The following is a 16,946-nucleotide window of genomic DNA, read 5'->3' as shown; positions in this document are numbered from 1 at the left end:
CACTACAGTGTTTAGTTGTCCCTTTCAATTTCACACTAAATTCCATTTTCAATTTGTTTGTTTCTTACAATTGTATAAAACTTCTTAAAATATTGCATGTAAACAAAGTGATTTATTATATGTATAATGTGTACTCCGAAAGTCAGCACAGGTTATGTAGTGGTGATTGGGTAAAATCTATTTTTAGAATAGTGTTATCTATTATAATCTATCACAAATCACATTAGCTGATAGCAGCTTAACTCATATCGTGACCTAGAAAATTATGTAATTAATACGCGAGATATTCTAGAATTGCTGAGTCACGAAAAACATTTGATCTGTTAATAAAAATGTTTTGTTTGATGGAGAAATATTTATTTCCTACTTATAATTTCTAGGAATTATTGAGCTTAAGTTTTCCTTAATTATAGCATAATTTGCTGTCCTACTTTTTCGATAGCGGTAAATTGTTTCAGCAGTTATTTGCATATTGCACAATAATACTACTGGGCTGCAGCGTTTTTATCAATCAAATACGTTCATATTTTAACTTTGATAGCTTAATTTGAAATTGAAAAGGCTAAATATGGAAGTTTTTAAGATATCCCGACAAAGTATGGGAGTTTCATAGGATCAAATTCATGTACTATTTCTTAGGCTGTTATTCGGCTGAGGACACTTGCTTGATTGTAGCCGATAAAATCCCATGTGTAGATGACATAGCTCTGAACGCGTCTGAGGGTTCGTCCGTGGCAAAAACGAAATGCAATTATTTTCTTTGTTTTCATCTTCAAAATTACATAGCAATATTGTTTTTATGTCAAAATTTTTGATTTTCAAGATGAATTTAAATCAAAGGAAGTAAGCAATAAACGTTGTTGATGTTATAATATCTAAAGATTTACTTCCCCTTCAGAAAAGACACCCGAACAGAGATAGTGAGTGCGTGAGGTCAAAAGACGAGACAACCTGCTTTTTAAAGAAACAAACTGTGAACATAGACAATTGTTGGCTGACGGTACCAAACCAGGTGTTACTACCATATGCTAGTGCCACAATAGATGTTATTGCCTACAACCAAGCCATGCTCCCCAGCAGCGTCAGATTTGAGGTATAAGTATACATGTATATAAATTATTGAATCAATGAAGATTACATGTTAAATTGTATAAAACTATATCTCTGTTGCCTGTAGCTTAAAAAAAATTTTGCATGAAATTTTGGAAAATGATAATTCCAAAATGCTTGTATGAAAGAAATATGTTTGTGTGAATGCCGCATGCATTAAATCATTGCTAAAGGGTTAGAAAATAACCTACTTAAAATAGCAGCATCGTTTTTTGTTCCCAAACGTTTCATTCTGTTTACGCACAGTTTTCATGTCTGTTAAATAACAGAAACATTCTATGTTACAAATCTTCCGAGAACCTATCATAATATTATAGAAACAACATTATTTGTTCTGTTAAAATATTTTATACATCTTTATGTTCTTTAATGTATGAAATGACGTGAGCAATATTATATATGTTATTATTTAACTCGTTCAATAAAATGTAATTTTAAAGCTATAGTAATATATAATCAAATACCTAAAATACGAACAGTTAACCATCAAAAATTTTTTTTTTTCATCGAGGGCTTAATATAGTGTAACACATTTTTTTTGTCTTTACCTATTTGTAAAACGTGTGTGACATCGGGTCAAAATATGAGATGAACGATATCATTTTGTTTTACTGAGTTGGAAAAGCAACATGATAATATGTGATAAACATGTTTTCTCTTCTTAACTTGACTTGAATGATAATTGAAAGACTAAGGGACTTGTTTAAAGTTATTTTTCTTATGGTTATAAGATAGGCCTGCCGTCAGCGAAACTTATTAATTAAGGAGCACTTTTTGAATTAAACAGGGTTTAAGCCTGAGTCACATTGTAACTTTGTGTAATTTTATAGGACAATTGGGTCAAAAACCAACACAAATTTAAGTATCAAAACATGTTTAGCTTTATTCAGCTCCCTCAGTCGATACATAAACGAAAATGTAATTTTATCACATACATGTACCTGTAAAACCATAAAAAAGAGAAAAAATTGATAAAATACGTAAACATTGATAATTTAGTGATAATTTGGGTAATAATTCCATAAGAAATTAAGAATACGTGGGAGGCCGGTATAATTCCATGTCACGATAATCTGGGCTGCCATTAGGGAGAGTAAAGTACCTCACGTGAAGATTGAGAAACTAGTTCATGACCAGAGTAAAGCTGAAAAGTCGACAACTTATTATGGAGTGCTATTTAACCGGGGTTCGAGTCTCAGTCACGTTGTTTCTTTGTGTAATATATTTACTATAGAAAATATCAATAAATGCCACTATCTTATCTTTTCAGATTCCAGCAATAACTGCTTTAGATGGTCTTATAAGCTGTAAGTTTTTTTTTGTTTTTATGCCCCCACAATGTGGGAGCATATAGCGTTGCACTTGTCCGTCCGTCAGTCCGTCCATCCGTCCCGAAATCTTGTGAACGCAACTTCTCTTAAACCGGATGGCAGATTTTGCTTAAACTTACAGGGATTAACAACCTTAATGTGTAGATGGTTGTAAAGGAAGGAATTTTCGCTGCGACCAAATTTAACAGATTCATGGCCCTTTGTTGATTTTTTCACTAGATACTATGTAGAAATTTTGTGAATGCAACTCCTCTTAAACCGGATTGCAGATTTTGCTTAAACTTCCAGGGATGAACAACCTTAATGTGTAGATGGCAGTAAAGGAAGATTTTTTTGTTGCAACGGAATAGAATTATGGCCCTTTGTTGATTTTTTCATTATATACTATGTAGAAATTTTGTGAACGCAACGACCAAATTTAAGAGAATTATGGCCCTTTGTTGATTTTTAGTTTTCAACTTGTGGCACATGTAGTCCAAAAAATATTTGACCTAGAGTCATAAGATTGACAGAACAGTGGCGTGTGGGGGCATCCGTGTCCTATGGACACATTTCTAGTTTGTTTTCGCTTTTTATTTAGTTTTTATATGCCTGAAACAATTTTGGGCATATTATGTTATACCCCCTGGCATCCGTCCGTCTGTCTGTCCGTCCGAATAGGGATAGGGGGCCTGCTAACTGTAAACAGAACTAAAGAGATCAATAGAATTCATTCCGTAACAATAGAATAAGGGGCCATGGCCCTCTATTAAACAAAAGTAAATAACAACAGAAATGGCCCTTTATCCCTATTAGGTCGGACATCTGTCCGTCCGTTCCTTAGCAATTTAGTTTCAGGAGCATAACCTCAGTTTCATTCGGCCCACAATATCCAAACTTCATAGGATGATTGTCCATATTGGGTAGAAGACCCCTATTTATTTTGGGCTCACAAGGTAAAAGGTCAAGGTCACTATTACCTTAAAACTGAAAACAATTTCCGGAGCATAACTTATGTTCCATTTGGCCCACAATATTCAAACTTCATAGGATGATTGTCCATATTGGGTAGAATACCCCTATTGATTTTGGAGTCACAAGGTGAAAGGTCAAGGTCACTATTACCTTAAAACTGAAAACAGTTCCAAGAGCATAACTTAAGTTCCATTTGGCTTACAATATTCAAACTTCATAGGATGTTTGTCCATATTGGGTAAAAGACACCTATTGATTTTGGGATCACAATGTAAAAGGTCAAGGTCACTATTACCTTGACACTGAAAACAGTTTCCGGAGCATAACTTAAGATCCACTTGGCCCACAATATTAAAACATCATAGGATAATTGTCCATATTGGGTAAAAGACTCCTATTGATATTAGGGTCACAAGGACAAAGGTCAAGGTCACTATCACCTTTAAACTGCAAAACAGTTTCCTTAGCATAACTTAAGTTCCATTTGGCCTACACTATTCAAACTTCATAGGATGATTGTCCATATTTGGTAGAAGACTCCTATTGATTTTGGGGTCACAATGTAAAAGGCCAAGGTCACCATTTCCTTGACACTGAAAACAGTTTCTGGAGCATAACTTAAGTTCCATTTGGCCTACAATATTCAAATTTCATAGGATGTTTGTCCATATTGGGTAGAAGACACCTATTAATTTTGGGGTCACAAGGTCAAAGGTCAAGGTCACTATTACCTTTAAACTGCAAAACAGTTTCCGGAGCATAACTTATGTTCCATTTAACCAACAATATTCAAACTTCATAAGTTGATTTTCCATATTGGGTAGAAGACCCCTATTGATTTAGGGGTCACAAGGTCAAAGGTCAGGGTCACAATAAACTTTACACTGAAAATTGTAGTTTCTGGAGCATAACTTAAGTTCCATTTGGCCCACAGTGTTCAAATATCATTGGATGATTGTCAATATTGAGTAGAAGACCCCTATTAATTTTTGGGTCACAAGGTCAAGGTTACTGAAAACGGTTTTTGCTGCATTACTTAAGTATTAATCAACCTACAGCTTATATTAATTACATTAATTATATGCCCTAAAAATTTGCTTATATCATGTTATATCCCTGGCGTCTTTCTGTCCATCCATTGTAGTAGAAAAATTTAATTCCCATGTCTTACAAATGCTTCATCCAGTTACTTAAAAAAAATCACTTTCGGGCATAGAATGTAGCGGTGCTCTTGTTTTTTCTTTCAATTGCATTTTTCAGAAATATTGTAATAGTCAGTGACTCTGACAGACTGAATTTCAAGGTGTCTGTTGACCCCAATTCTTGGGGGGTTGACCGTTGAAAAATCCAAAATGATCTCATTTGATACATCATACAGTCAGGTCAAGCATCATATTTGATGCGCAAAAATTTATTTTCTGCTATGTCTGGAATGTTTCGCTTTTTGGAAATAAGTTATCAAAGAAATTGCTTAAATTAGACACATTTAACAAAAGGAATTGGATGTGTATCTTAAAAAGTGTGTTTTGCTCAAGCCATATACCCTTTACAGAGACTTAATGATTAATATTTTTTATTCTTTTCATTTCTTATTTTGAATATGTTTGTTTGTTTTGTTTTCATAGATAATGGACCTGAGTCTGCACGAGTGGAAAACGTGAAAACCGGAAGTTTCCGAATAGTTTGGGACATTCCGACAAAATTGTCCTGCTATGCTATACAAACTTCAATTATTTTAGTGCTGTTCAAGAAGGTAAGAATGGGTGTTTATTGTTCATACCATTAGCTAAATAGGAGGAGTTTGATATACATATCCTAGGATAGGAGGGATTTAATGCTTTTACTCTTAAATAGGAGGAGTTTCATATTCATACAATTAGACAAGAAAACAATTTATAAGGCAGAGTTTCATATTCATGCAAATGGTAAGGAGGAGTTAAATATACATACAATTTCAATGGAGGGGTTTCATTATTCATACCTTAAAATAGGAGGAGTTTCATTGCCATTTATACTTTATTAAATATGACGAGTTAGATAATATTTTCCTGACGATTCTAACTATTGTTTCAATGGGCTGACTACGCCCACTTTGCTCTTACTGTTGCTGCTGGTCTTATAATTATTGAGAACATCTAAACATTATTTTCCAGTCGTCAAACGGGGATATTAAATTAGTTACCCATGTTATTCCTGGTTCAAAGGCATATTTTGACGTGGCCAACCTAGACGCTGATACGGAATATTCACTTGAGTTCACATCACAAATAGGTGATAAGAAAAACACACCTATGGAAATTACGGCGAAGACGTGTAAGTATATAAGCAAATACAACCAAAGTTAAACACAGTCTGTTGTCCGGGTTCGAACACTTTGGATATTTATGTGAGGAGGCTACCTAGCCAGCTCAAGGAAGGTCAATGGTTGTACAGAAATAAAACGTGGTAGAGCACGCCAACAAGATAGCCGGAAAGTCGCCATATGACCTTTGCACTGTTAAGGAATGACGTAAAACCTGACACAAACAATCAATGTTAACATGTCAGTGTTAACAAAAAATGCCTGTAATCATGCAAAAGCAATACCTGTTTTCATACACTTGGGGTTTAATAAACAAATATATATTCAAGATAAAGTATATCGGTTTTCGTTTTTTTTAAACTCTAAGTTAAGATATAGACTATATTGTATTGTATTATATGATATAAACAAACATAACATATTTGCAATTATACATTATGTAGGAACACATTTTTTCTTGTGTTATTTGAAAAACAGTTGTCATATTTTTTCCATAAAGGCTGTTACATAACAACAGATCTTAAATGCATTTATCAGTTATTCATGGAAATAAGGTATATTTAGGCCCCTAAATGGAAACGTGTTTTTTTTTTCTTTTACAAAAGCTAAGAAGGAAAAATTACTAAAATTTCCAATAGGGGTCTAATTATTTAAATGTCTAAGGACATAGTTGTTTGATGGTGAGTAGGAAATCATGCATTATTTGATAAACATGCATCTTTATTTCAGCAAAAAAGCCAGACACTGGTCCGAGTGTTGAAGTTTTGGTCGGCATAGCTGTAGGTATGGTAATATCCCTTTTATAGTGTGACATCTTAAATTGTGACATCTTATAGTGTGACATCTTATAGTGTGACATATTATAGTGTGACATCTTATAGTGTGACATCTTATATTGTGACATATTAAAGTGTGACATCTTATAGTGTGACATCTTATAGTGTGACATCTTAATGTGTGACATCTTACATTGTGACATCTTACAGTGTGACATCTTATAGTGTGACATCCAAAAAGTGTGACATCTTATAGTGTGACATCTTAAAGTGTGACATCTCAATGTGTATCACGTTATACTATGCAATATTATAATGTAGCTCATCTTATAGGGTATGTGACATCTCAGTGTGGCATTTTAAAGTGTGACATATTATTTTGTTACATATTAAAGTGTGACTTCTTATAGTGTGACAACTTTAAGTGTGACATCTTTTAGTGTGTAATCTTAGAGTGTGACATCTTATAGTGTGACAACTTAAAATGTGACATATTATCATGTGACAACTTAAAGTGTGACATCTTAAAATGTGACACATTTTATAATGTGACATTTTTATAATGTGACACATCTGGTAATGTGCCATCTTATATTGTGACACATATTATAGTGTGACATCTAATATAGTGTAGCATCTTTAAATGTGACATCTTTTAGTGCGACATATTTTATAATGTGACACATCTGATAATGTGTCATTTTATAGTGTGATCATGTTTTAGTGTGACATATAGTGTAGCATCTTAAAGTGTGACATCTTTTAGTGTGACATATTTTATAATGTGACACATCTGATAATGTGTCATTTTATAGTGTGATCATGTTTTAGTGTGACATATATTGTAGCATCTTAAAGAGTGACATCTTTTAGTGTGACATATTTTATAATGTGACACATCTGATAATGTGTCATTTTATAGTGAGATCATGTTTTAGTGTGACATATATTGTAGCATCTTAAAGAGTGACATCTTTTAGTGTGACATTTTTATAATGTGACACATCTGGTAATGTGCCATCTTATATTGTGACACATATTATAGTGTGACATCTAATATAGTGTAGCATCTTTAAATGTGACATCTTTTAGTGCGACATATTTTATAATGTGACACATCTGGTAATGTGTCATTTTATAGTGTGATCATGTTTTAGTGTGACATATAGTGTAGCATCTTAAAGTGTGGCATATAACAGTGTGACATATTAGATAGGTTGGCATCTTGCAGGGTGACATCTTATAGTCTGACATAGTGTAGCATCAAATATTGTGACACGTTATAGTGTGACATATTATAGTGTGACATATTATACAGTGTGACATGTTATAGTGTAAAATATATAAAGTATTGTGTCAACCAAATTATGGTTCAGTAAGAACACAATGTTCTCTTTGTGCATTATTGAAATCAGGTGCATGTAAAAATACATATGTATAAATAGCATGAAAATGTTTTCGAACAGATTTTAGATTTTGTACTAGTCTGTGCATATCTTAGTTCACGGTACTAAAGGCATTGACACCAGGAAACTTATGTATAAAGGCTGCATGCCTCTAGATGAGCCAAAATTTTTCAGAAAAAATCATACTACTAGAATTTAAAGATAGTGAAAATTTACACAGTTCAAGAAATGATTTAGAATCTATGTGTTTTGTGCACTTTATGACTGATATTGCAGTTTTCATCACCATATTTCTGCTGTTTGACTAACGCAGAAAGGGCTATTTTGCATATTCTGACTTATGTTTGGTAATTTTTGTAGTTTGCAAGTGCCGTCTGTAATGTGTTAAATGGTTTTTTTCCCTTGACAATATTTTACTTATTCATACATCTTAAAAATATTCATGAAAATTAGCATGAATCTGGAGGCATGTTGCTAGAAAGCGTATCTAAATTCTGATTGAAGAAAGTAGCATTAACATTTTGTATCTTTTTAATTACAGTATACTTATTGCAATATTATTATATAACCCAGTAGATCTGAAAGTTTTTTGTATTATTTTCAGGTGTACTAGGTTTTGTTGCCTTGGTGATTATAATCTTTATATTTCTCGTTCGGAGAGGTTATTGCCAACCTCAAGAAAGAGCCCGCCGGGTAAAAAGGGCAGTTTCAAGGAAATACAGACAAAGCTTACATGGGGAGTCGGACACGACCGACCATCGCCATCCAAACGCTATCTCGAATAAGGCATACGACGCTGAGAAATTTGGCACTTCATATGACGTAAGTGGCTACTTGTATGACGTTACATCGTTATCCATTATATAATGTACCGTCTGCAATTAATTGAAAAATTCACGCTAGGCAGCGTGACAAATGTTGCATGAATTATACTCAATCAATCTGTATCTGTTTTTTTCACTTTCTGCCATTGTTTTCATGACATCCAAAAGATTTCCCTTATTTTCTTAGAATGTTTTTTTTTCAGGTTTTTGAGTTTAAACAATAATTTATGTATAAACTTTACATTTACATGATATTTGACAAATAATACATCTTAGGAATTGAGTAGGAAGCTTTTTTAGAAACTCTCTTCTTTATAACTTTCAGGTTATTTGTAGAATCCACTGGCAGGCATTTAAACTGATCTATCATTCCTCATTTTCTATTTCAATTTTAACGTTTTGACAAGGAAAAAAAAAAGATTATAAAACATGAATTTTAATTTGAGCCGCGTCATGACAAAACCAGCATAATGTGTTTGCGAAGAGTATGGATCCAGACCAGCCTGCGCATCCGCGCATTCTGATCAGGATCCATGCTGTTTGCTTACAGACCCTATAACAAGTAAAGAAACTGATAGCGAACAGCATGGATCCTGATCAGACTGCGTGGATGCGCAGGCTGGTCTGGATCCATGCTGGTCGCAAACCCATTATGTTGGTTTTGTCGTGACGCGGCTCATTTATTTTATACTTTTCAATAAAATATTGAGAAATATTAATGAAATAAAAATTCATTTTTTTTTCATTTTCTGTATTTTCACATTAAAAAAAATATTTTTCACTGCATTGAAACATATTTTCCCTCTTTTCACTGGTATTTTGCCGGACTACTTTCTTCTAAATTCAGCCAATACACAAAATTTAAGGAAAATTCTTTCGAATATTTAACTACCAAAAAAGTATATAATAAATAGAAAATTCAAGTTTTTGTATAAATACGTATGCACATGATTTGTTTTATTGTAGTGGTATGAAAATTATCTAATTTCATACCACTCAGTAGAAATTGATCATGTCTTAATAGAAAAGACCTATCTATTTATTTAATTGTATTTTCATTCATTAGAACCGTAAGACAATGGGTGAGCAAGAGGAGCTGTATCTTTATGGAGGGATGGACATTAATATGCCGGAAGTAGAACATATTGATAGAAACGATATCTCGTTTGATTGTGTTATTAAGGAAGGCCATTTTGCGAGAATCTACAAAGCCACATGGAGGACAGGCCGAGGAGGAAACACAGTTGTCGCCAAAACATTAAAAGGTTTGTTACAGCACTAATTAATTTACTAGTATATAAAAAAAGCATATAAATGGTAAAAAATGCCTTTTAACGGTTTGCTGGTGTGGCATTTATGATTTTTTACATGTTAACTATTAACGATCAACCCATTTAGGTGTCGCTGTACATGCATTGTAAAAAAGTTGCCTATTCCACGTCTTAGTATCCTAATGTTGCATCATTCGTACATGTAGCACTATTTTTGTGGCGCATTAATCTATGAAATTGAATATGTTGATACATGGAGGTACATTTCATTGATAGAAAGCTAGGGTAGTCACATGGATACAATCTGTACGAAACTGTCACACATCTTCTTGAATCTTGGAAACATCTTGACGATTGTCAAACCCCCTCCCCCACCCCATTTTTAATTTGCAATATGTCTGATACATTTTTTGATATGTGTCAAACTTCTATAGATTACCATCCTTTTGAAGGCAACAAATTTGTCTGTTGTTTAGAGCTGTTGCTATTGGAAGTATTGATATGGTTGTTATTGAGATTATTGTTGTACAGAGGGGGGCTCTGCAAAGGTTGCAATATGAATATAGATTGTCACATTATTGTCCGTAATCATAGATAAGTTCACACCAGTGTGAATGTAGATTGTCATGTTATCATCTGTAATTATAGAAAAGTTCACACCAGTGTCAATGTAGATTGACACATTATCGTCTGTAATTATAGAAAAGTTCACACCAGTGTAAATGTGGATTGACACATCCTCTGTATTTATAGATAAATTCACACCAAATGATGAAATGTTGATGAAGGCCAAGATCAACTTCACCGGTACAGTTGTTGGTAGCCATCCAAACGTCTTGAAATTCCTAGGAGCTGTTGTTGGCGATGACCGAAGTAAGTTATTAAAACTATTCGGCAATCATCGTGAAATATCGGTGATATCCGTGTGTGTGTGTTGGTGTTTCTGTTTTTTTATATGCCCGAAAGAATTTCGGGCATATTATGTTATACCCCCTGGCGTCCGTCTGTCCGTCCGTCCGTCCGTCCGTCCGTACGTCCGTCCGTCCGTCTGTTAGCAATTTGGTTTCCGGAGCATAACTTAAGTTCCATTTGGCCCACAGTATTCAAACTTCATAGGATGATTGCCCATATTGGGTAGAAGACCCCTATTGATTTTGGGGTCGCAAGGTCAAAGGTCAAGGTCACTATTAGCTAAATACTGAAAATGGTTTCCGGAGCATAACTTAAGTTCCATTTGACCCACAGTATTCAAACTTCATAGGATGAATGCCCATATTGGGTAGAAGACCCCTATTGATTTTGGGGTCACAAGGTCAAAGGTCAAGGTCACTATTAGCTTAATACTGAAAATGGTTTCCGGAGCATAACTTAAGTTCCATTTGACTCACAGTATTCAAACTTCATAGGATGATTGCCTATATTAAGTAGAAGACCCCTATTGATTTTGGGGTCACAAGGTCAAAGGTCAAGGTCACTATTACCTTAATACTGAAAATGGTTTCTGGACCATAACTTAAGTTCCATTTGGCCCACAGTATTCAAACTTCATAGGATGAATTGCCCATATTGGGTAGAAGACCCCTATTGATTTTGGGGTCACAAGGTCAAAGGTCAAGGTCACTATTAGCTAAATACTGAAAATGGTTTCCGGAGCATAACTTAAGTTCCATTTGACCCACAGTATTCAAACTTCATAGGATGAATGCCCATATTGGGTAGAAGACCCCTATTGATTTTGGGGTCACAAGGTCAAAGGTCAAGGTCACTATTAGCTTAATACTGAAAATGGTTTCCGGAGCATAACTTAAGTTCCATTTGACTCACAGTATTCAAACTTCATAGGATGATTGCCTATATTAAGTAGAAGACCCCTATTGATTTTGGGGTCACAAGGTCAAAGGTCAAGGTCACTATTACCTTAATACTGAAAATGGTTTCTGGACCATAACTTAAGTTCCATTTGGCCCACAGTATTCAAACTTCATAGGGTGATTGCCCATATTGGGTAGAAGACCCCTATTGATTTTGGGGTCACAAGGTCAAAGGTCAAGGTCACTATTAGCGAAATACTGAAAATGGTTTCCGGAGCATAACTTAAGTTCCATTTGGCCTACAATATTCAAACTTCATAGGATGATTAATATTGGGAAAAAAACCCTATTGATTTTAGGGTCACAAGGTTAAAGGTCAAGGTCACTATAAGCTAAATAACGTAAAATGGTTTCCGAAGCATAACTTCAGTTCCATTTGACCCACAGTATTCAAACTTCATAGGATGATTGTCCATATTGGGTAGAAGACCCCTATTGATTTTGGGGTCACAAGGTCAAAGGTCAAGGTCACTATTAGCTTAAAACTGAAAATGGTTTCTGGAGCATAACCTAAGTTCCATTTGGCCCACAGTATTCAAACTTCATAGGATGATTGTTCATATTGGGTAGAAGACCGCTATTGATTTTGGGGTCACAAGGTCAAAGATCAAGGGATTACTATCACCTTTAAACTGGAAACAGTTTTCGCTCAATAACTCAAGTAATAATCGAACTTCAGCTGTAAAATTTTATAGGATTAACAGCTTTATACCCTTGACATCTTGGTGTCCATCCGTTGTAGCATTTTTACTTACAAGATAACAACTTGATGGTGGTGCTTTGAAAACAGCAACTGTATATATACATGAATGTTCTTCAGCTATAAAGGAGGATTGCTTTTTGAAGGAGGTAATACTGTATTTAATTCCCATGTCTTCCTCACTAAAAGAAAGAGTACTTTCGGGCATATAATGCTCCGCCTAGCGGTGCTCTTGTTTAATATTTGTCTTTTGTGAAGGTGAACGTATGGAGATTAAATTATATCTTAGATGACAGAAATAACTTTTCACGTCAGTGCTTTGGGCTTGTTTGAAAATATGCTTAATATATATTTAAAAACGAAGAATTTTCTTTTGGCAAAATCTATTGTAAATTTAAAATAACGCATAGGAGTATCATTGGTAAATTTCAGGAAATTCCATTTATACTACATGCTTTCACTGAAATATTAAAGGAACTCCACTGAGGTCCGAAAGAATAAAAACATAAAATTTGAATTTCTGACATAGATCAATTGGGGCGCTTAAAATAGCAAGATATGCAAAACATAATTAGGAAATATACATATATAGATTAGAAAGAAATTGTTGTTTTTGTGTTATTCCTAGCGAATTTTGAGTGAAAAGCATTGCAATGCTTTTCAATTTTGTGTAAATTTTCATAATGAGAATTATGTATTTAATGAGCGAATGATCTAAAATTTTGGATGGAAGTTATTGGTCCAGATCTACATCAAATGGAAAATAATCTCGAACTTAAATTATTTCCAGTCCCCTTATGTCAAAAAAAAACCACAGTAGAGTCCCTTTAAAACGCATATCAGCATCGTTTCCGTTTACAAGCTTTACTTTTACTGAATAGATATTTGATTATATTGAACTTTACATTTATATTAACATTTATTTTGCTTAGATTATAGCTACATGATTCAAATTATAAAGATATTACTTCAGTGGTATTCATAATTTCCGTTTTTCTGCCAAGTATGAATAAATGATTGAAAATCAAAGTACTGAAAGTACTGGGGTATTCATTGTGTTTACAGATCTGACGGAACTGATAGTAAATGAAAACTATTTTAAGCTAATTGCGAGCTGGATCAACCTCAGTCAACCCTGGAAGTCTGTCGTTCAGCAATGTTTTCTAAACCTGATTGGCTTGTAGGTTCAAATTACAATAACAAATCATTCAATAAATAACTTTATTAACAAAAAACAAGAGAACTAAACTTTATAGAACTGAAACAAATAAATATATATATACAACACTTTAAAAAAATGTTATCGATAAAATTATTAATGAAATGGTTTTAGAAAATGTCATCAGGCCTTTGGTTTTCATCAGGCCTTGTTTTTTATCAACTGATTCTTTTTATTATTTGACTTATTTAACAAAAGTATCTGCAGTTTTTGACATTTCAAAGCAGTAATTACTTAAAACTGTGTGTATATACAGAAAACAGGAATAAAATTGTATCATACGCATTTTAACAGCAACATAAATAGAATTCTTAAATTAAACAAAATTTACATCTTTATGACAGCTTATCTTGTTTACCCTAGGTCAGAGTGGTAATTATACAGTAAATACTTATTGCTGAATATTCATTAAGCATATCACTCTAAAACAAGCAATATTCTGTCTTTCCAATTATTATATAGACTGATTGGTAATCGGTTTAAACAAATCTTAAACAAGATAAACCAACAATAAAAACTACACTGTTATATTCAAAACAAAGCTAATTATTAAGACAAACAAATATGAAATCAATGCTATTATAATCATTACTTTAATTGTTTTGAAGATGAAATATATATACAAAATAAAGTACAAATGCATGTTAGAGGTATTATGCTTATTCCCTTGCAATAATAGTTGCATTACCTGTATATATGTCATTAAAAGATTGTATAATGAAATGACTAAGGATGAATAATAACAAATATATTGAGTGAAAGTCAAGAAATTTATTAAGTATGAAGCATTGTAAAACTTTTCCCACTTAATTGTTATCCAACCCTAGCCTTTGAAAAAGAATTTGATGAAAAATAATATTTGAATGTTCATCAAGTAACATTGGATAGGCATAATACCACTATAATGCTTACATATTACAACAATCTTGAATTATGCTTTGTAAACAATAATTTTACCGGCATCAAATGAACTTTTCAATCATTTAAGAGGTCTGGTCCCACAAAAAATGATAAATTTCTAACACCTTGGGTAAAAAAAATATAAATTCACATTAGTATACATGTATATGTCCAAATATGTGCTTACATTAATTCTTGCAAATCTTAAATATCCCTTCCTAGAAGAGTTCTTTTTTTTTTTTAAAATAGTGTTTTTTTTTTAAATAGAACTGAAACAAGTAAATATATATACAACACTTTAAAAAAATGTTATCGATAAAATTATTAATGAAATGGTTTTAGAAAATGTCATCAGGCCTTTGGTTTTCATCAGGCCTTGTTTTTTATCAACTGATTCTTTTTATTATTTGACTTATTTAACAAAAGTATCTGCATTTTTTTTGACATTTCAAAGCATAAATTACTTAAAACTGTGTGTATATACAGAAAACAGGAATAAAATTGTATCATACGCATTTTAACAGCAACATAAATAGAATTCTTAAATTAAACAAAATTTACATCTTTATGACAGCTTATCTTGTTTACCCTAGGTCAGAGTGGTAATTATACAGTAAATACTTATTGCTGAATATTCATTAAGCATATCACTCTAAAACAAGCAATATTCTGTCTTTCCAATTATTATATAGACTGATTGGTAATCGGTTTAAACAAATCTTAAACAAGATAAACCAACAATAAAAACTACACTGTTATATTTAAAACAAAGCTAATTATTAAGACAAACAAATATGAAATCAATGCTATTATAATCATTACTTTAATTGTTTTGAAGATGAAATATATATACAAAATAAAGTACAAATGCATGTTAGAGGTATTATGCTTATTCCCTTGCAATAATAGTTGCATTACCTGTATATATGTCATTAAAAGATTGTATAATGAAATGACTAAGGATGAATAATAACAAATATATTGAGTGAAAGTGAAGAAATTTATTAAGTATGAAGCATTGTAAAACTTTTCCCACTTAATTGTTATCCAACCCTAGCCTTTGAAAAAGAATTTGATGAAAAAATATATTTGAATGTTCATCAAGTAACATTGGATAGGCATAATACCACTATAATGCTTACATATTACAACAATCTTGAATTATGCTTTGTAAACAATAATTTTACCGGCATCAAATGAACTTTTCAATCATTTAAGAGGTCTGGTCCCACAAAAAATGATAAATTTCTAACACCTTGGGTAAAAAAAATATAAATTCACATTAGTATACATGTATATGTCCAAATATGTGCTTACATTAATTCTTGCAAATCTTAAATATCCCTTCCTAGAAGAGTTCTTTTTTTTTAAAATAGTGTTTTTTTTAAATAGAACTGAAACAAGTAAATATATATACAACACTTTAAAAAAATGTTATCGATAAAATTATTAATGAAATGGTTTTAGAAAATGTCATCAGGCCTTTGGTTTTCATCAGGCCTTGTTTTTTTATCAACTGATTCTTTTTATTATTTGACTTATTTAACAAAAGTATCTGCATTTTTGACATTTCAAAGCATAAATTACTTAAAACTGTGTGTATATACAGAAAACAGGAATAAAATTGTATCATACGCATTTTAACAGCAACATAAATAGAATTCTTAAATTAAACAAAATTTACATCTTTATGACAGCTTATCTTGTTTACCCTAGGTCAGAGTGGTAATTATACAGTAAATACTTATTGCTGAATATTCATTAAGCATATCACTCTAAAACAAGCAATATTCTGTCTTTCCAATTATTATATAGACTGATTGGTAATCGGTTTTAAACAAATCTTAAACAAGATAAACCAACAATAAAAACTACACTGTTATATTTAAAACAAAGCTAATTATTAAGACAAACAAATATGAAATCAATGCTATTATAATCATTACTTTAATTGTTTTGAAGATGAAATATATATACAAAATAAAGTACAAATGCATGTTAGAGGTATTATGCTTATTCCCTTGCAATAATAGTTGCATTACCTGTATATATGTCATTAAAAGATTGTATAATGAAATGACTAAGGATGAATAATAACAAATATATTGAGTGAAAGTGAAGAAATTTATTAAGTATGAAGCATTGTAAAACTTTTCCCACTTAATTGTTATCCAACCCTAGCCTTTGAAAAAGAATTTGATGAAAAATAATATTTGAATGTTCATCAAGTAACATTGGATAGGCATAATACCACTATAATGCTTACATATTACAACAATCTT

At 32.4% G+C, this 16,946-nt stretch overlaps 1 protein-coding gene across 3 annotated transcripts in view; it reads left to right on the top strand.

The window, feature by feature from the left end:
• The window catches only part of LOC132751969 (uncharacterized), an 85,176-nt gene that overhangs the window by 49,976 nt on the left and 18,254 nt on the right, over window positions 1–16,946 (top strand). For all 3 annotated transcript variants that reach the window (XM_060742198.1, XM_060742200.1, XM_060742201.1), the window contains 8 exons: window positions 899–1,093; window positions 2,381–2,417; window positions 5,021–5,148; window positions 5,549–5,708; window positions 6,427–6,480; window positions 8,484–8,701; window positions 9,770–9,968; window positions 10,728–10,847. In XM_060742198.1, coding sequence (XP_060598181.1) covers window positions 899–1,093; window positions 2,381–2,417; window positions 5,021–5,148; window positions 5,549–5,708; window positions 6,427–6,480; window positions 8,484–8,701; window positions 9,770–9,968; window positions 10,728–10,847 — 1,111 coding nt within the window. The remainder of the gene's footprint in view (window positions 1–898; window positions 1,094–2,380; window positions 2,418–5,020; window positions 5,149–5,548; window positions 5,709–6,426; window positions 6,481–8,483; window positions 8,702–9,769; window positions 9,969–10,727; window positions 10,848–16,946) is intronic.

This window comes from Ruditapes philippinarum, unplaced genomic scaffold (assembly GCF_026571515.1).
Source record: "Ruditapes philippinarum isolate M1 unplaced genomic scaffold, ASM2657151v2 ctg1029_1_1_1_1, whole genome shotgun sequence".
Taxonomy (NCBI): domain Eukaryota; kingdom Metazoa; phylum Mollusca; class Bivalvia; order Venerida; family Veneridae; genus Ruditapes; species Ruditapes philippinarum.
Note: the sequence above shows the minus strand (reverse complement) of the source record. Positions and strands in the feature narration are given on the sequence as shown.